The sequence below is a fragment of the Montipora capricornis genome, chromosome 14 (assembly GCF_036669925.1).
Source record: "Montipora capricornis isolate CH-2021 chromosome 14, ASM3666992v2, whole genome shotgun sequence".
Classification (NCBI taxonomy): Eukaryota; Metazoa; Cnidaria; class Anthozoa; order Scleractinia; family Acroporidae; genus Montipora; species Montipora capricornis.
In genome coordinates, this window is record NC_090896.1 from 33472852 (window position 1) to 33492851 (window position 20000).

At 38.6% G+C, this 20000-nt stretch overlaps 2 protein-coding genes across 3 annotated transcripts in view; one reads left to right on the forward strand and one right to left on the reverse strand.

Annotated features, from left to right (window-relative positions):
• Positions 1 to 2202, reverse strand: part of LOC138032202 (uncharacterized) — an 18115-nt gene extending 15913 nt beyond the window's left edge. Inside the window, exon 1 of the mRNA XM_068879817.1 lies at positions 1745 to 2202. Coding sequence (XP_068735918.1) covers positions 1745 to 1858 — 114 coding nt within the window. The 5' untranslated portion in view covers positions 1859 to 2202. The remainder of the gene's footprint in view (positions 1 to 1744) is intronic.
• An 859-nt stretch (positions 2203 to 3061) lies between these two features.
• Positions 3062 to 20000, forward strand: part of LOC138032213 (spermatogenesis-associated protein 6-like) — a 35638-nt gene continuing 18699 nt past the window's right edge. Inside the window, exons 1-8 of one of the 2 annotated variants that reach the window (XM_068879831.1) lie at positions 3062 to 3211; positions 3357 to 3494; positions 3590 to 3638; positions 3751 to 3798; positions 9892 to 10022; positions 11721 to 11798; positions 18574 to 18898; positions 19562 to 19860. In XM_068879831.1, the coding sequence (XP_068735932.1) occupies positions 3164 to 3211; positions 3357 to 3494; positions 3590 to 3638; positions 3751 to 3798; positions 9892 to 10022; positions 11721 to 11798; positions 18574 to 18898; positions 19562 to 19860 (1116 nt within the window). In that variant the 5' untranslated portion in view covers positions 3062 to 3163. The remainder of the gene's footprint in view (positions 3212 to 3356; positions 3495 to 3589; positions 3639 to 3750; positions 3799 to 9891; positions 10023 to 11720; positions 11799 to 18573; positions 18899 to 19561; positions 19861 to 20000) is intronic. The other variant, XM_068879832.1, reaches the window with a different exon arrangement.

The window sequence follows — 20000 nt, forward strand, 5'->3', positions numbered from 1 at the left end:
TCTTGGTTTCTGACTGCACCAGGTCAAAACATTGTAGTACTGTGTGATCTCTGCGCTAGAAGGACAGGGGCCCTTTTCTCGAAAGTCCTGAAACTTTTCTGGTCCTTTCCGCATGTGACAATTTTGTCTGTATCTCAAGAATGAAGAAGTTTCAAGTCATCAAACTTCACAAACATTTTGCTTTTTGTTATCTAGAAACTATACTTAAACACCAGGCAAATGGCAGTCTTACAAATGGCTTTTCGAGACCAAAAGGTTATCAGGACTTTCGAGAAATGGGCCCCTGGTGTGAATGTCAGTGTAGTTGCTTAGTTTAAATTGCATCAATCTTATCTCTTCAGAGAAATTGATAGTGATATAGTCAGGTGTAGCACCATGAAGAGCCTTGAATGTAATGACATCAATTTTAAAAGCAATCCTGTGTTCGATAGGGAGCCAATGGAAGATGGATAAGCAATGGAGTGACATGTTCATGTCTACTGCTAAGGTGAATAAGCCTCGCAGCAAGCAGATGTATGCTAATGCATTCCTGCCTAAAACGAGGTTTACAAAACAGAGTATTGCATCTTCAACTCATAATCAGGTAATAATAACACCGATAGTTTTATTTAAATGAAAAGTTTATCAAAGAAAGGAAAACATGCTTTTCCTAACAACAACAATTGTCAAGGTGCAGACATGGTGTCATCCTCTAAGCCATCATTTAAAGAAGATAAGATCATTGTTAATGTCGTACGTGTACATAACCTAAAAACAATAGGATTTGGACGTAAGAAGCTGGATACCTTTATTACCACAATAAAAAATGTTTTTCAAAAGTTGTGAGCACCTAATAAGCTACATGTACAAACAAAGACTTTATGGCTAAGATTTGATTGATCAATTCATTGACAAATTAGAAAATAGTAGACTTGTCTTTGAAGAGCACCATAAAAAGGCCTTTTTTAGTCGAGAGCAAAAATTATATAACAGTAGTAATAATATTTAATCAAAAAACAAGTTGCGGATGTTAATTCTGCTCTGTTATTAACATATTAATGCAATGTTTCCATCCATGAGATTTCTTGTTTAATGTTGCTTTTATGGTGATTAATCAATTGAGCAGCATTTAAATTTTGCACCAGAACTTTTTTATTAGGTGGTAATTCGATAGCCTTGCGTCAAATCACTTAAAACAATCCACAAAGTAGGTTTAGTTTCACGCCCCAGTGAAACCTTTTGATCAGCTTAAAGGTATTCTTTAAGAGCGAGCATTCCACAGGCTTTTAGGGCCACACGACATCACTTAAAAGAAATATCCAATATTGCCAAAAGCGACGGCTCCATTCTTCACAATGAATGAGTGAATGCCAACATTTCACAAAACAGCTACCCTACTAAATAGATATTATTCCTGCATAGTGAGTAAGACTACAAAACCAATATCCAGAATTGGACAGCTCATCTGAAGCACGAAGACTATCCAAAAAAAATTTGACAAATTTATGTCCCGAAATCATGACACTTCAGAGGATTCGCTCTGCATTTTTAAGCCCAACTGCGGTACAATTTAGCGGTCACTTAAGGTCTTTTCGAGCGGTTTCTAATACGAAAAAACAACAATAAAAGTTATCGCGATTTAGACAGACCATCGCGACCTCAATTCTTGGATATTAGAAACTGTTTAACTTTCTAGAAGGAAGAAAGCTTCTATTCTTTGACACAGTACAATAATTTCAAGTCAAATCCTACCAGTTTTACTAACCTGGACAGCAGAATTGAGAAAACAATTATTCTCGCCGGGATTGTTGATCAAGCCTTTATTGTAAGCTATGGACGCTGTACGCTCAAGCCTTTCTTGTCGATCTAGTTTGTCCATTTTTCCACACAATGGTACCACCTTTTCCTGTGATAAACGGTGTTTCCTATCTATGGATGCACTTCATTCCTTCCCAGTACTTGTACAGAAGCACTGAAGGCGAGCGAAAAAACTCTTGCACCCAAAGTTGTAGTTTCGCCTGTACAATTCAGTTTCTCGGGAAAAATGTTACATTTCCGCTTCAGCGAATTTTATCTTTGACATCCACGCAATCTTAGGTAACCTTGAAATGATCTTTTTAAAGTATTGGTGTTGTCATCGACTCTTTCTAAACGTAAAAATTATCCACACATCGATCACACTGCAAGTCTGCCGCCATATTTGCGTGTTGTATTTAAGGTAGTGACGTCACAACTGCACTCGGAAAAATAACTCCTGGGGAGAGGGCTGAAAAGACCACAAAAAAGGGGTATTGCAAAACACCATAAACACGCAAAAGAGTTCCGGTCATGTTCTTCGTTTCTGACCTATAAAAGGTCAAAGTAGTTGAAAATTCTTGAAGTGAGGGGAAGTCTTTATTTTATGTACATGTGGGTAGTCGTAGTAGCTAATCAGTCAGATCAGACCACAACACCGGGAACTCAGTGACCTGCTCTTTTCGATCAGTGTGTGAGATCTTTTACACCCCACAGAGTTTTTTGAGCGAGGGCAGGACTTTCTCGAGCTCACGACCTCCCACATGGCAGCCCGATTCTCAACCAACTGAGCAACTGGTGCGCGGTATGGGTTTTAATATACCGAGTCACAGCTTCTCTAGAACAGGAAACTCTGATATGCGGTTACCTTATTTTATGTTTAATATGTATGAATTTATACTTATTTGGCACGTTCACGTTTAAATGAGTCTTGTACTCATCCTTGTAATGTGGATAAATGAAATACCATACCATATCAACACCCTAAACTGAATAAATCTTTCAGATCAATATTTAAAGGAAGTCCTGTCTACTCAAATTAGTTTTCTTTTCACGTACAAGCGCAAGTTAAACAATTGTTACTTGTAATCCTCACTTTTGGTTTTCTTTTTCCGTTATTATGGTACAGAATTATTTAGGTACAAATCATTGTTGTTCATTTACAAAATTCACAACTTTGCTGCTGTGACGTCACAAACGGTTTGCTTTAACTTTAATTGTCCGGTTCCTTCGCTGTGATTGGCTAAGGACTGTTTACGAACTATCGCGTCTTTATTCGGAGCGGCATATCATGCGTGATTGGATCAGCCGGAATAGATCTTGTCATTACACCAGGGCTGCAGATTTCTTCAGTTCATAGGAGTTTTCGATTTCGTTTAATGAAAAGGCCATGCCCCGCAAAGCTATGAAAGTCGTAGTAGAGTTGGATATTCACACGGTAAGATCGCTGAGCGATTGTTTAAGCGTAAATTCGGCGAGATCTTAGTCGTTGCTAACGACGCCACATATAATTATAAGCTGGCCTGCATACTGTTGGCGACCATAGTTTTCCTTTAGCTTTTGTGCTGTTGTTTCGTGTTTAGGTAACATGTCCTGGAACGCATCTTCGGGACTATGGATATCTTTATCTCAAAGTAAACTGCATGGGTTTGGAAGTGAACACGAAGTCGGTATCACCCACATTTCCGTTGTTCTTCCATGAACGTTTGCGCTTCGAACGGGTACGTATACGTTAAGTTGGAATGTTCCTTTGCAAGCGGTTGCTTGCAACAGTCATTGAACGTTTGAAGGGACACTCTTGGTTGTTATATTTAAGGTCTTCAAGAGCTGTCAAGATCCCGCTTATGTGACTGTTCATCTCAAAGGTGAGCACATCGGATCTGAGGTTATTTGCATTGATCAGATAACTCCGCCATATTCGATCGTTGGTTGCAAGTTGAAAGCGAATCACTGACAGCGCTGTTTATTTCATCACAGGTGAAGATGTATTGGTGGAGCTTCGACAACACGATGATTATATCTCCGGTAAGGACATAATACTTCAAGACTCTTTTTAATAGTCCGACTCTTAATTTTGATGTGCTAACGTATTTACACTGTGAGTGGTGAGAATTGTCCTAGCATTTCCACTCAGCTGAGCTCAATTGACCGTGAACAGTTACTTCTTTTCAGAAAAGATAGAATACATTGTTCACATTAATACTGTTGAACCGGCAGTGTTCAAAATCGTTTCAAAACAAGTGCAAAACAAGTATAAATCCTCGAGACATGTGGTCATTTTCACATGATTGTAAATAGCTCGATCCACTGGAATTCATGACGGCTCGAATTGACTATTTAATGAATTGAACAATTATAGTTTCTGTTCTCGCTTGTGGTGTCTCGTCCAGAATTCTTTATCCTAGTTTACACCTGTTTAACCAAAACATTACACTTAAAATTGGTTTTAAAATGAGTTTTTCCCACAATGATGGAAATTTCCAATATTAATAGCACATTAAAATTCAGTCCCAAACAAAAGGCATCATCTCGAGGCTCTGGGGAATAAATGTAAGGATTTGCATGAGTTTATTCCCCAGAGCCTCGAGATGATACCTTTTGTTTAGGACTGAATTCTACTATATCGAAAGTGGGCTATTGAAGCAATTGTCTTGTTTACAAGCGTGTTTATCACACGCTTTGATCGTGGGAAAATTTTGACGCACCATATTAGCGAGTAAAGTGGTGAGCTTCACGTATATTGATACTCGGTGACAACAGTATTTTAGCATTAAATTTTGAAGCCTTCACCCTGTTTGGTTGTGTACATACAGTAACTTTACTGAAATAAACACAACTCAACTGCTTTGATAAGAAACTCAAATGAAGGGTCGAAGATGGTTGTCTGTTTACCAAGTGTGGTGAGGGTGAATTCAGTACCATCAGAAACCCATAAGGGTTGAAACGTGTAACGGCCCCTTGTGTGCTTGGAAACAAGCTTCTGAATGTTCAATTTGCTAAGTACCATATTTGGAACAACAAGAGCAAGTGGTTTCCGAATATGGTACTTAGCACTGAAACATTCAACCAATCAGTTCACACTGAATATTCGGAAACTGTGAACGCGCGTTACACCTTTCAACCCTTATGGGTTTCTGGTACCATCTATTAGTAACACAAATCCAGCTGGTCATCAGCAAGATGAGTTTGGAGCTACCACCTGCAAATCCAATTCCTTCAAACTTTCGCCTCCGAAGAGGACGAGTAATGGGAATGAGATTTTACTCCAACATCAAACAATTTCACTTGTAACTTAGGAACCTGTTGGTGGTGAAACAGTTAACAACCTATACTCAAAAATGATGGGGCAGGGATATTTTGCAAAACGCCGAATGCCAAGTGGCTATATATATAGCTTTCATTTAAGCCCTGTTTACACCAGAAAGTTTTCCTTGACTATAGACCATTTTCCAGTGGGGTGGGGGTCCCATATAAAAAGGACGGGGGTGCTCGTCAGTAATTTTGAAAAGTCAACCCCTAAGAGGTAACAAGATCGTGGCATGAAATTTTTTCACGCCTTAGAAGTACCAAATTATGGATTTTAATTAGACAAAATTAAAAAATAGTTAATTATCAAATGTGCCCTGTCATAATTTTTTGGCTCAGTACCCTAAAAAGTACTGCCTAAAGCTCCCATTGTGGACCTTTTAAGGCTGACAACCCCAAGAGGTACCAAAACCGCTTTTTTAACCGCTTTTTTAACCCCTAAAAGGTACGAGGAGCACCCCCATCCTTTTTATGTGGGAGTCCCTCCCCCTCGGCGACAATTTTACAGTTCTGTGCTTGGTTACCAGACAAACTCCTTAGCATTACAACAACATGATTTACATAACAAAAGCAGTGAGGTTTGTATCAATTAGCAACGTCAACTCCAGCCTCACTCAACAGCCTGGTAACTGAGCACAGAACTGTAAAATGGTCTATTACTATTGCTGGTGTATAGCTGATGGTCAAGTTTTGCTTGACAAGTTTTAAGCCTGTGCTTGCTACATGTATACTTATAATGCTTATTCAATGAGAAAAATGTTCCAGTCCCAGTAGCTCTTTGAAGTTCGATCACTCCAGCTGGCTTTTGTTTTATCTTTTATCTTGTTTTGTTGTATCTTTTGACAGCAATGAGCATGATACTGGGAACTTATGTCATTATTCTTTCTTGCCACATTTTCCTTGTCATCCATTTACATGAAAAAATTCCATCCGTGACAATTTTTCCCTATTTTCCTTGTCAAGGAAAACTTCCTCATGTAAACAGGGCTTTATGGTCATGCATGTCTGCAATAATGAGGCCTGAGCACCGATTTCTAAAATGATTAGCTTTTAGTTGTACATGTAGTGTATGTATACAATGGTAACCCATCAAATAGCGATTTTATAATAATCTACATTTCGTATTCAGCGTTTGGCTGCAGAAAACAAAGCCTAGAGTTTGGAGTAGGATATGTTATTCTGTCGAGTAAACCATAGTTTTGTTCAAGGGTTAATGATTGGATGCGCAGGTTACTTTTCCAGCCTCTTGCCTTTCTTTTTCAGTCCAGTCAATGTGAATTGTCGTTTGATTCTTCTTGGTAAGGTAGTGAAAATCAATTTAAAGCACCTTTTTCCTTGATTTCTTGCCCCAAGAATACAATTGAATTCAGAGAGGATTTGCATAGTTTATGGTCTGGTGAAATAAATAATTAATGTGATGACAAGGTCATTGTTTATAGTGGTAGAAAATGATTGTATGATATCTTTACTATTAAAAATAAATTAATCTATTTCAAATGCACCCCATGGTTGATGGAATTATCCACTATTTGATAGACCATATTGGGAGTCTTTAATTAAAGTATGTGGCAAAATCTCTGCAGATGAGAAGACACTCAGCCTGATATCCACTTTGGGTGGACTTTCTATTGTTATTGTGATATTGTTAACTTAGATAAGTTGAGTTGCAGTATATTAAAATAAAATAAAATATTACCGGTATAAGTGCTATTGGGTTCCAAAAATGTCACTCTGATACAAATCTGCAAACTACATGTATGTATTGTCCAATCAAAAATTGACCAGTATGTCTTCAGAGTGCCGGATTAAGGAAAAAAACGTGCAATCTCCTGGACAAAAATTGTTGAGACTTGAGATACTCAAGTTTAAAGTCCTTTTGGACAATAATAATTACAACAAAGGCCCAACATTTTACAGTGCCTGGCCCTCGCCCTTCCCCACCCAAGACAATGTTGTTTATGAAGACACAAAATAAGCAAGGTACAACATTGTTTAGGGACGCGTGGTGGCCTCATCGTTAGAGTGCTCGACTCCGGATCGAGTGGTCCGGGTTCGGGTCCTGGCTGGCATGGGGACATGGTGTTGTGTTCTTGGGCAAGACACTTTACTCTCACGGTTCCTCTCTCCACCCAGCTGTATAAATGGGTAATGGCAAAATGCTGGGGGTAACCCTACGATGGACTAGCATCCCGTCCAGGGGGGAGTAGAAATACTCCTAGTTGCTTCATGCTATGGAAACTGGAGATAAGCGCCAGCCTGATGGGCCTTCTGGCTTGTAAGCAGAGATTACAACATTGTTTAGGGGGAGAGGGGGATCTGCAACATCAAATTAATAAATTTGTAAGTATAATTGTATGAACTCAGATTGTTCTTAAAAAATGTATGTAATATTATTGTTACTTTTGGAAATATATGTAGAGAAGCATAATAAATCAAGTTAACATTAATGAATTTTTTAATAAATTATGTTTATCTCTGCTGCTAGTATTTTATTCTTACTGGTTTACATAAGGAGGAAGAAGTAATGTGTCTCAAAAACTTTGTCCGGGCTTGTGGCTTTATTCAGTGACTAAAATAATGCATTGCAAAAGTCTAAATACAATATATTTATGTACATGAATGCAGATCATTTAGTATACAAACAAATTAATTTCCTAAGCTTTTATTGTGTTACAGCAGTACTTTAGAAAAAATATTACTCTAAGGGAGCTTATAAAGTAACACAAAAAAGCTTAGGAAATTATTCAGAATGTATTGCACTAATGTTGACATTAAGTTGGTTTTTTCTACTTTTAAAGTGTTGTGAACGTTTTTGTGCCACAGGGTCTCCCCTCGCACGTAGTGTATAAATTTACTTGTGCTGGATGTAATGCCAGTTATATTGGCAAAACCTCTCGTCATACATGGATCTCTAGTCGCGTACATAAGCACCTTGTTTCTGACAAGGCTTCTCATGTGTACAACCATCTCGCATCATCAAACCCTTGTCTAGACTCTTGCTCCAGTGAATCTTTCAAAATATTAGACTCAGCCAACTCATGTTTTAAAATTACAGCTGTAAAATAAAAGAAGCTTTGCATATCAAATGGCACAAACCTACTCTTAACCAACAGCTACAACACGTTGGCCTATCTCTTTCAGTTTAGTCTCGTTGGTTATTCAGTTTTAAGTTACAACAAACTTTTTCTTCAGTTTTTCTTTTTTAACAGCTTTGTCACAACAATAAGTATCTAAGTATTTAACCCTAACCCTACATGTAATTTCCCAAGAATCAGCCTTACTTTTTGGAACTGCAGACATTCTGCAGGTGCAGGGGTGCAGGGATGCAGGTATGGCGCAGTGGTGAGAGCACTCACCTCCCACCAATGTGGCCTGGGTTCGATTCCCAGACTCGGCGTCATATGTGGGTTGAGTTTGTTGGTTCGCTACTCTGCACCAAGAGGTTTTCTCCGGGTACTCCAGTTTCCCCTCTCCTCAAAAACCGACATTTGACTTGATTTACTTTCATTGTTCATTTCAGTTTACAGTGTCCCCAATTAGCGCTCCAGTGCTAGAACGACTAAACACTTAAATAAAGTTCCTTTCCTTTCCTTTCCTTTCCTTTCCTTTCTCCAAATGTTGCTCTCTTTTCTAAGTGGCTTGATGGCGGGCACAAAAAAGGAGTAAGAGTAGAGAATAAAGAATGAGTAAAATAAGATTTTAACAAACAGTATAGTGATATTGATGATTGTAAAAATAATTAATGATAATAAATAATAATACTAATAATAAAATAATACATGTTATTGAAATTGAATCCATTGGAGTGGACTGCAGGCAGTCCCTCTTTTGCCGCTTGGCTGGTCTAGCAAGAGGAGAAGACAGGCACAAGAAAAATGACTGTGTGAAACCTCCTCAAATCCAGATTTCATGCAGCCATTTTTTCTTGTGCCTGTCTTCTCCTTGTGCACTACACACTATAAAGAGGCAAAGGAGGAATTGCCCGTAGTCTACCGTAAATGGAGGGCCATGGGTTCAAATCCCATCTGGAACTTGGATTTTTTCTGAGTTCCCATTGGATGCAATTTCAATAACCTGATATGTATTCTCACATCTGCCCACTTGAATAATAATAATAATAATAATAATAATAATAATAACAACAACAACAACAGTTATTACCATTATAATATGGGCAAAGTCAACATTTAAGGCAAAAACAGTGATGGTTTATTTTTCTCATTTTTCATGAATGATAATGTATGACCTTTGATGGTGTATTTCCCAATCTGCTTGAATACTAAAATGTTGCAGTATCATGATCTTGGGAGAGAGGGAGGGAATCTATGGAAAACCAAGACAAAGGTGTGCCATTTGTGGGCAGAGCACCAGGTATAGGTTCAAACAGGTTACAAGATTTGGTAGAACAAATTGGGATATCCAACTGGATGAAAATCTGTTCTTCTTGGATCAGGCCACAACGTGAGAAATGTGTTGTAGGTCTGAAGTTTGGAATGAGAACAAAAAGTTCAGGAAACCCTGGGCTGTAGATTGTGGCCCAATGTCTTACAATACTTCCTGTCTAGACACTTACAGCCTGTAGATAGTGAACAAGCGAAATCGTGTTAATCATGAAAGTGATGATGATGATGATGATGTTGAGTGTGAAGTGTCAAGGTTATGTAGAGAAGCACAATGCTCTTCTCATTTGAGAAACTTGAAGGCAATGGTTGGTTTTTTGATGAAAGGGGAGAACCAGAATACTCTGAGAATAAGAGAACACACTGCTGAACCCACCCTATGATTTATCATGGAAACTCTTTTTTTTCACAGATGGGTATGTCATTGGTCATTATGCTAACAATGCAAGGGATTTCCTGTATCCAGCAGTTCCTCCCTATCCAGGCTCTGGCCGTGAAGTGACGCTCTTCAAAACGTCTCTTTTTAACCCTATCAGAATAACAGTAAGTGTAAACCCAAACTTGTTCCTTATTCATGGTTTTGAAGGTCATTTGATTTCCATTTCAATTTGACATAAATGTTTTGTTCACTTCCCACCTTAAATGTTAAAACCAGCTTGTCCAAGGCCCATAATTCAGTAATTGTGAAGAAGAGCTCCCCAAAAAACCTGTCGGTCGACTGTCGGTCGACTGTCAGCCAACAGACTACAGACAGGTTACCAACAGGCTACCGACAGCTAACCGACAGCTAACCGACAGCAAACCGACATGACCCAGAAACGATAATATTCCCGATACTTACTGATGGATGGTAAAAGAAAGCTTATGAAATACGTAGTGGATATATCATTCGCAAACAATCAATACATTAAGGTTTTAAGGTGATTTAATCCAAACCTCAGAAATCCAAGAACAAAGCTTATCAATCTGGCTTGAGAGAAAGGCTTTCCTATAGACCAATTGTCCTTTAAGAACAGTGTTCAGGAATATTAAGTTGCTTAATTATCACCTCAACAAACCTTTTCACTTTGTCCCAATGATATTGTTGTTTTTCAAATTTCTTTTTAAAAATTCACGTTTTTATTCACTTTGAAAGGGGGGAAAAGTGGCCATACGTGTAGTTTGATTAATGACTGAGTAATGAAGGTGAATGGGTTGATACTGGGTCAATGTCACAAATTACATAGTCTACATGTGTGACATCAACCCATTATTAAATCCAGTCCTCTTCCTTGCACAGTTGTAGATCAAATGACAACCATTTTTCACTTTTAAGAGCTTCTAATTTGACAGGGAAGAGTTTATCAAACCAAAGAATTAGTCTTAGATTGTGGAGCAGAAAGGTTTTTTGAGGTGATAGACCCTTTGATAATGATTTGCCTTACTCATAAAAGGGAAGAACATGCGCTTTTCTTAAGGCTGCTGCACACTAGCCGATTTTTTGTCAGGCAACGAAAACTCTTGACTTGTCAGCTAGTGTGCAGTGAATTCAGACAAGTCTGTTGTGACAAGATCAGGGCTTGTTGGACAATATCTGACAGTGATAGATCTCAAAATATCTTGTTGGCCATGTCGGCTAGCGTGCAGTGGACCAAGACAATTGCCGGGGCTCGCACATGCCACAACCAATTAGGAAGCATTATGAGAGTCACGTAAGCAGCCGCTTTTCCCAACATGGTGCCATGATCTTGCTTTGGATGAGTCAGTGCCAAGCATCCACACGATAATGCAACAAAAAATCAGCCAGTGTGCAGCAAGCTGATGGCCTGACAAATTTTAACCGGATTTGACCCCGATAAAAATTTGCAGTTCTACAACAAAAAATTGGCTAGTTCTAATACTCTATGACTGAAAGTGCTTATAAAAGGAGTACAACCTTCCCTTTACGTGTTCGGATGCTACACCACTTAGCTTTCAGAGAGTTCTAAAGTTCGGTTATTGACTGAAGTGGAAAATACCATAATGCTCTTTGTTTGTCTACCCAAATTTTGAACAAGCTTTGTTTCCTGTGTCTTCTCTTGGGACTTACAATGGTCCCAAGAGAAAACAAAAGCAATGCTTGTTCAAAATTTGGGTAAACAAACAAAGAGCATTATGGTATTCTGCTTCGGCCAATGAAACTAGGTTTTAACACATGCTACATGTACCTTAGCTTGCTTTCATTAATTTTGAATGAACAAACTATTATGTTCTCTTTGTCAGGGGCAACCATTAAGGTTAGAATTTTCCACCAAGACAACAATAAAGGAAGTACCAGATCCTGCTGACTATGCATCTTCAGTAAGTGATGTACATGTTTTGTCAATAAATATAAATACTGTATGTGAACTGTTAAACATTGAACACCCTGAAATTTTTCAAAAAATGATTGCAATGAGATCAATCATCGTAAGGTTCAGAACACCTAAGGAAACAAAACAACCACAAATCAATCAGCCATACTGTTTGCAGTTTATAATTAGCTTCCTCATTCCTGATCACCATTCCCAACACATTGTTGCATTAAAAAACATTCAGAGTATTCACGGCTTTCATAATTTGACATTTAAAAACCATGCAACTTACATGTATTAGATTGCTGGTCAACAGGGTGCTGTATTCTGGCAGTATTCAGCTGAATCTTCCACTTATGTCTAGAAATGCAAGTAGTAAGATGCATGCCCAATTTTGATACCCAACACGAAGTTTCCCTTTAAGTTTAAGCCTCTGCTACCTACAGTATTTTCAATAATACATGTAAGGTAAGGCCGGGTAAAGACTAGAGCGATATGTTTGGGTTAGAGTACACTGTACAGGTAAATGCAGCTCTTTATCTTACTTTAAGAGCAGCATTTGGAGGACACTCTGTGACATTGTCTTTATTATATGGCTACAATAGTACGCACGCTCTGATTGGATGCTTAGCGGGCAAAGATTTTCTTATAATGACCAGGCTTTGTGAAAAATTTTCTCGGGTTGACGGCTTTTTGAGTTGCGAGTAAAAGCTACGAGCGTGCGGGCGAAAAAAAAACAAAAAATATGGACAAAGTACAACTACATTTTCAATAACTGAAAGAAATACTAGCATACCAATACTACCACAGTAGTATCAGCGACAAAGAGAGCCACAGCGAGAGCAAGTTTTATTATCCAAAGGACGAAGAACAGGCCAAAACTGAGCACTAAAAAGGCCAATAATTAATAACTTATTAACCTAGTCCGTTCGGTCATTACAGGAAAATCTCAGACCTCAGCCTTGATGTGTTGACCTCACTATCACTCGGTCAAATTATACATCAAGGCCTCGGTCTGAGATTTCCCTGTTATGACCTCACTCTCGATTAATAAGTGGTATGTATTTCGACACACAAGTAATGTTGAAGTTTATGAAGTTGGGGAAAAGAGCAAGGGGATATACACTTCGTGACACTAGTATTGAAATCCCCATGCATCTAGTTACTTGCATTTGCATTTTTGGCCATACCATCTTCAGTTCCCACGGCCTGCTCCCGTCTCACCTTGTAGCTCAGTCAGTAGAGTAGCGGTGATCTAACCCGAAGGTCGTGGGTTCATTTCCCACCCTGGTCAGAGTTTTTCTCTGTCCTTGTGTGAGCCCATTTCCATTAGTAGGGCTAACGCTCACATGTTTCATATGGGGCACAAAACTAGCACTTCACTTTACACTCTAATCAGTTGTCTGTTGAGCTATTTTTATCCTCAGTTGAGGAGGAGCATTTGGGGGACGCTTTGTGACGTTCTCTGTATTTCGAGACATGAGTGATGTTGAAGTTGGTGAAAAGAGCAAGGGACACTTCATGACGCTTATTGATATCTGTGTGCATCAAATGACTTGCATTTTGGGACATGTATATCTGGAATCTTCCTGTCATACATCTCACTAACAGTATATTATCACTTGTATTGCCTCTTTAAGGGGCAGTGTCACTAATATAACTGGCAATCAAATTAAGGGAAACATAAGAGTAAATAGTTATGCACTGACGGAAGGTTGAATGAAACAGCAAATACAAAAGGAGGCAGGGATTGGAAAACTAAGATTGCAATTGGCGTTTTTGAAAACTATTCAGCCCCGGGGGGTGGGGGGGGGGATACTTCCTTTTAATGGTCTAATGGGGATGTGCCAATGGCTGGGGTCACATTTTCAGGACTCATGGATTAACTAAAAGGGGGTTGCATTTTCAATAGAGTTCCAGACAGAGCTACTAGAATGGAGTTGCAAATTGTCGGGATTTTGGGGGTAAGAAAATTCTGGCTAGTGGGATTTAAAAATGGGAAGATTTGCGGTTTGAAAAAGTTGTTACAGAAAGAAATGTAGTGCTGTTGATTTAATATTTTTCTAGTCGCATTACATTCCGTTTTGAAATTATAATCAAAAGGCTTTACGTAAGGTCTATGCATAAACAGAAAGTGACTAAGTTAGGGTCGCTAAAATTACATTTACCCAAAAGTGACTGAGATGGGGTCTATAATTGGCTTATAAAGTAGACTATAAAGGTGTAGGGGTTCTGAGAAGCCAGGGGCACCTACCCAGTAAAAATTGACCCAAGTACCCCCCCCCCCCCCAAGTATTCAGCATAACAGTTTTAACTGAAATTATGTTTGCTCAACAGACAGTCTTTTGGCGCTATCAAGGTGGCAAACCAGGCTTACAAATGTTTTCTGAAGAAAAAGATCACGATTTTGAAATGTGTGAAATTAAAGCAACAAGATGTCTCTTCTGAAGTGTTAGTCAGTGCAATTGATGTAAAATGTAATGGGGGAAATTACATTTTACATCAATTGCAGTGACTAACACTTCAGAATTAAGAGACATCCTGTTGCTTTAATTTCACAGATTTGAAAATCTTGATCTTTTTCTTCGGAAAACTGTAGTAAGCCACCTTAAGCCTTCAGGTATCGGTTAAGATAATCTCTAGGTTAACATTTAGTTGCGCAACGAGGAGCGGTGAGTAATTGGTAAAACTACGCAAAATAAACTGCGCTGCCGTGACACAGCCCCTGTAATAAGCACTTTTTTTTCTTGGTTTAAACTTTTTAAAGTTACCTTTTAGATTATTTTCACAAGGTAGCCATATCGGTGTACCCCAACAATCCCTGGGGACTTCCTCTTTTGTGCAAATATTTACTGGTTATTGAATAGTTTTCTGTGGAACGGTGAACATTTCAAGAGAAATTTGTGTTACTAAGGCTCTTTGTATGGAAGGTAACAAAATTCAAGTGAAATATTCACCCATATTCTATACAAAACCATTTAATAACCATATTTTCCTATAAATATTACACAATCAGCGATCTTGACACCAACAATTTAGGAAATAATATTTTATTGAAAAAATAAGGGTAAAATTTAAGGACACTCAAAAGGGTTTTTCGCTGCGTGTGCGTGTAACCTGCACACGCCATAATTAAGAAACACGCGTCAGCTGAATGAATCAAATTTCAATGAAAAGTAGCACGCGCAACACACCCGAAGTGAAAATACGGCGTCAAATCGCGTGAACCGGAAATGAAACCTGCGATTTTGCTCGGCGACCTATCTTGATTTTTTGCGTGCACGTATCATTCACGATGGCACAGGGAAAGTTATCTAGTACAATTTTCTGTAAACTATAAAACACCCTTTTTCGATGTATAGGTTTATCAAACTCTCTAAGAAGTTAAAGAATTTAGGGAGATTTCCAACAAAGAAATAAAAAAGGTAGGTCACACCTACTAGGTTTTTCAGATAATTTCCAAAAACTGAAATTTAGAGGACCTTTTTGTGGACCTGCGTGTTGCCATGGTAACCGACATGACGTCATAAGTGCCCTTAAAGTATTACCCAACAATATAGTTAGAAAGATATTTACAGTTTGCCTACACTATGAAATATCCTTCTTTGTTATCTTTCATCGTTTCACAAACACTATAGCAATGAAAAAGCCTCTCGAGCCTCCTTAAGTAGCAAATAAGTAAAACAAACCAAATGTTGGAAGAATAAAACAATAACCGTTTTCAAAATATTAGGGCAATGAATGAAACAGCATGACTATTTCGGGGGTGGGAAGTAGGGGGTGAAGGGTACTATAGCTGAAACAACCCAAACATTTACAAAAATGCTAACCTTAGGCCTAAACACTATGCTTTAGATAATGTTTAGGCCTAAGTTTAGCATTTTTGTAAAGGTTTGGGTTGTTTCAGCTATGGTGCTTTTCATCTCCTACCCTCTAACCCCCCCCCCCCCCCACCCCCCGGAATAGTCATGCCGTGAATGAAATCAAAGAGAAGGAATTGTGTTTGAATTGGTTGAACTGGATGATGGATTCCTGGTAAAACCAGATCAAGAATCACCAGATCAATTAAAAATAAACCAAATAAATTAAACCCCTAAGTGGCTACACGATTAAATTTAAAAGAACGCCTGTCTGTCAACAGCGATGTTATCTTGTGTTATGCCATATCAATCACCGGAAATTCTCGCGGCTCGCGTCGTTTATTTTATCGGAAGTGATCAAAAGTCTGGGAAGAAACTTTCTGCCTGCTGTGCTTATCGGTGACAAAAAAGCAATTCTTCCTCGTTAGTCGTGAGGTACTTTGTTTAAAAAAATCACATAAGACCATAGTTACTAACTATGATAGGACTAAGAACTGATTCAATTCTCTAATGTGTGTTTTGAGATTTTCAACTTGTTGCTTTCGTGTAGACTCTTGGGGACTCACAACAAGAACTTGTTTCCTGCTCATTCCCCAGTAATTATGTATTCAAAATTAGCTGAATTCAAATATTGGAGGGTCTGATAGGGAAGCCGTTTTGTGAAATACCGTAAAATCCCGGTTATAAGCCCTGGGCTTCTACAAGTTCGTAAGGGGTTGTGGGTGGGCTTATAAATCGAGGGGCATATATCCGGGATGGGAGGGGGGCTTACAAGCGGAATAAGAAAAACATTTCGAAATGAGCCACAGCAGAGTTGATGGAAATACGTTTTTAATTTACTAATTTTAAATTAAACTTTCAAGCCTCTCTATAAATCGAATACATTTCAATTTTAGAAGAAAAAAAACTTAACAACGTATACGTAACCGGAACGCAACAAACCGGAAGCTCAGAGTTCATCTGGTTCACGGCAGGGAGGCTTCCTGCACTTAATTCCCTCAGTTATTACTGTTCCGTAATCTTTCCTAATTTTGTGTTTGAAGTAGTACAGGGTTCTGCAAGATTCTCAATAAAACTATTAAGAAAACAAGGAAAACTGGAGGGGCAGCTTATAACCAGACACTTTTTTTGTTTCCAACTAGATGGACTTCTAACCACGGAGTTTTATAACCGGAATTTTACGGTATTGCTCTGTATTTATTGGAAATCCAAGAAATACCGCTTTGTAGTCACAGGAAATGCTTACAATACATGTAGCTCTGATTGCCTAATGTGTAATTTTTATAGGATAATTCCTTCTGTTTAAGTGATTCAAAACAATCACCCAGTGTACAGGTGTATCTGTCATCACGTTTTATTCATTACCGTGAGCGGAACAGAAAACCATTAACAATTACAGGTGTAGCTACTGTTTGATATTTATGAGGGAATGTAAAAACGAAACTACAATCTGCAACAAAAGTGTCGAGACACTTTCACAATAAATCTATTGCTAACTCAGCACCCCTCCCTGACCCCCCCCCCCCCCCTTCCCAATCAATGCTAATTATGTCCCGAAACTGATGGCAATATGGCTTAGTGAATTTCTCAAGAGAGCAACAAATCATGGCAAAGCAGGTAATAAGTGAAAACGTATAAACCGAGGTGGTGGCCATAAAGCTTGGAAGTGAATACTACTTCACGGGAGACAACCTGTCAATTCACTGGTTGGAATCCAGGCTTAAAACAGAAGGATTTGAAATCAAATAATTGTAGAAGACCATGCAAGGACAAATTATCTTGCTTATTATTGGAGAATTCATTTTATTTAACTCAGACGCACAAAAACCTGTATTACTTAGCATAGTGACAGCGGAAGTGTACATCAAAACATAATAAAGGTGTGTTTGAATGTTCTTATCTGTCGTCACATATCTCGGACTGTATTTCACTTCAACGCGTTTTCAAGACAAAGCCAAACTAAGTGTATTAAACTTTTGGTGGCCGCTTGATAGAGGTGAAAACAAACGGAGAACTGTCATCGGGACAGCCAAAAGGTGGCCGCTTAATAGAGGTTTGATTTACACTATAATTCTACAATTATTTCGGGACTTTTTCTCAACTTAACGTTATCATGATTTGTTTTTCGTAATTTTCTTATCTAATGCATGTTACATGCATGATGGCCACTTGTACTGATAGCATCTCGCACTTGTTTGCTTCACTCGCTCATGGGAGATACTATCAGCACTCAAAGATAAAATTGGTAATCCTGCGCAGCCATGTAATATCCTTTTAATGTATTCAAGAGATCATAACATGTTTACCAGGCATTATATTTTGCCACCATTTCCATCAACACATCAAAGGACACTTTTGAGTTTCTGATGCTACAACATAGTGGTCAAAACTATTCATTAGAGACTATTGCAGTAATCTACACTGGTTTTTTTCAGATTTTCCTGTTGCATTCAATTATTTATTGTGACATACTTGTATGTACATATCACCAAGGTGCTGGGTAATGTTAGTTTCTTATAATCATTCTGGTTGCCGCGTCAAGATGGTAAAGAGGGAGAAGCGTGCAGATTGTTATGCGCTCATTGTGTTCTTGTGGAGCTTTTTTGACCAGAGACACAATAACATATAATTATACTGAGTGTTGAAGGTTGTCAAAGACCTTTTAAAAATTCTGTTAACAATCACTGGAGTTAAACTGCTGAACTGACTGCTTGCCAACTTGCTTTAATGTAACAGAGTGCTAATTTTGCAATGTGTCATACATTATTATTTATAACACTGATGTCCATTCTGCAAAATAAGGTTTGCATTTTTCAAATTTGAGTCAAAGAAAGCTTTTTTCTTTTATTTTCTACTTCTATAAAATTCCAGATATAAAAATAAAGTATCACATAACAACTAAAGGCTAGCTGTTAATTTCAGGACTCTGGTGTTGACGATGTCTTGACAAACAGTACCCCTAGTGTCAGTCGGAGGTCAATCTCTCCTTCCAGGTCTAAACACCTGCTACGTTCTCCCTCTCCATCTCGGCGCAACCTAACCAGTCTTCCTAGACCTGATGATACTGTTGTAAATCACAAGACGCCATTTCTTGTGCGTCACAAGGATACAAATTTGTTGGAAAATCGTGACTTTAGCTCTTTTGTTCGTCCCAAGCCACGGCAATCAAGATCCAAGTCACCCACCAGGAGGCCACGGTCCACATCGCCATCCCGTCTTGGGATGTCCAGTGTTCAACCCTTACCAGGTTTGCAAAAGATACATGTCCTTGTTGAACAAAATTATGTGTCATGCACCTAGTAAAGAAAACAAAATATTGATCCATTTCATTCATGCCCAACTTACAGTGCATTCATAGAGAAGTACAAAAGTCCATCTGAATCAGTTAAAACAGACCAATAGGAAAACAATGTTTCCTGTCTGGTCACTGCACGTAAGAAATGATGGGTGGGGTTAAAGACCTAAATGGTTGTCCACCTTGAAATTCCTTGTGTTATAGGCTTGCAAGGTCCAGGGGTAGCATAATAGGGAGAGCCCTCTCCTCTTGTAACCTGGCCTTTCTACCTCTCCGTACTGTCTGTTTTTTTAATAAACAAATGGATCCATGTTGTCATGCGCCTGTTCAGTAATAGGTCACAGATGAAGTCAAAATGTTCTAAGAATAAAAAAGTGGCACTGAGTGTCTCACTGATGTTCTGGCCACATTTTGATTGACATTGTCTGTGATCTTTTATTGAACACCCACGGCAATATGGGATCTATTTGTTTTATATAGTAAAGAATCAAAAGTTTTTGATAGAACCAATCAAAATGCATGTATTATTGAGCCTATTATATAATATGTTATATCTGCAAGCTGTGTGTACAAAACTGGCTTTTTACACCTAAAAGAAAATTTGTCATTTTGCAGCCTGGAAGTACTCTGAAGATTTTCCATCAAGCTTATCAACTCGCCGTAAAGCTCACACTCGATCAGCGACAGAACCAATGTCTCTTTCTCGATCATACAGATCATCAAGTCCAAGCCGTAATCTCAGCTATGCCCTAGATGACCTTGACATTTCACAAGACTCTTATAAAACCTTCAGTGATCCAGTGCTTCGGTTCAAGAGTCGTTATTCACCCAATCTCCGGGCTGCTCTTGGGGCATCTGATCGTATTCAGAAGCGAGTTGAAAGAGTGATAGACAAGAAAAGCTCCAGAAAAATCGTGAGTATGAAACTTGTTTCATGACATAAAAATCTTTACGCACCTTACTTGAAGGAATAGCAAGCTTTAAAGCAGTTAGAGCGTGGTTGTCCTGTGCGTAGAAATCTGGGCCCAGATTCAGTGAATCCTGAAATGCTGGG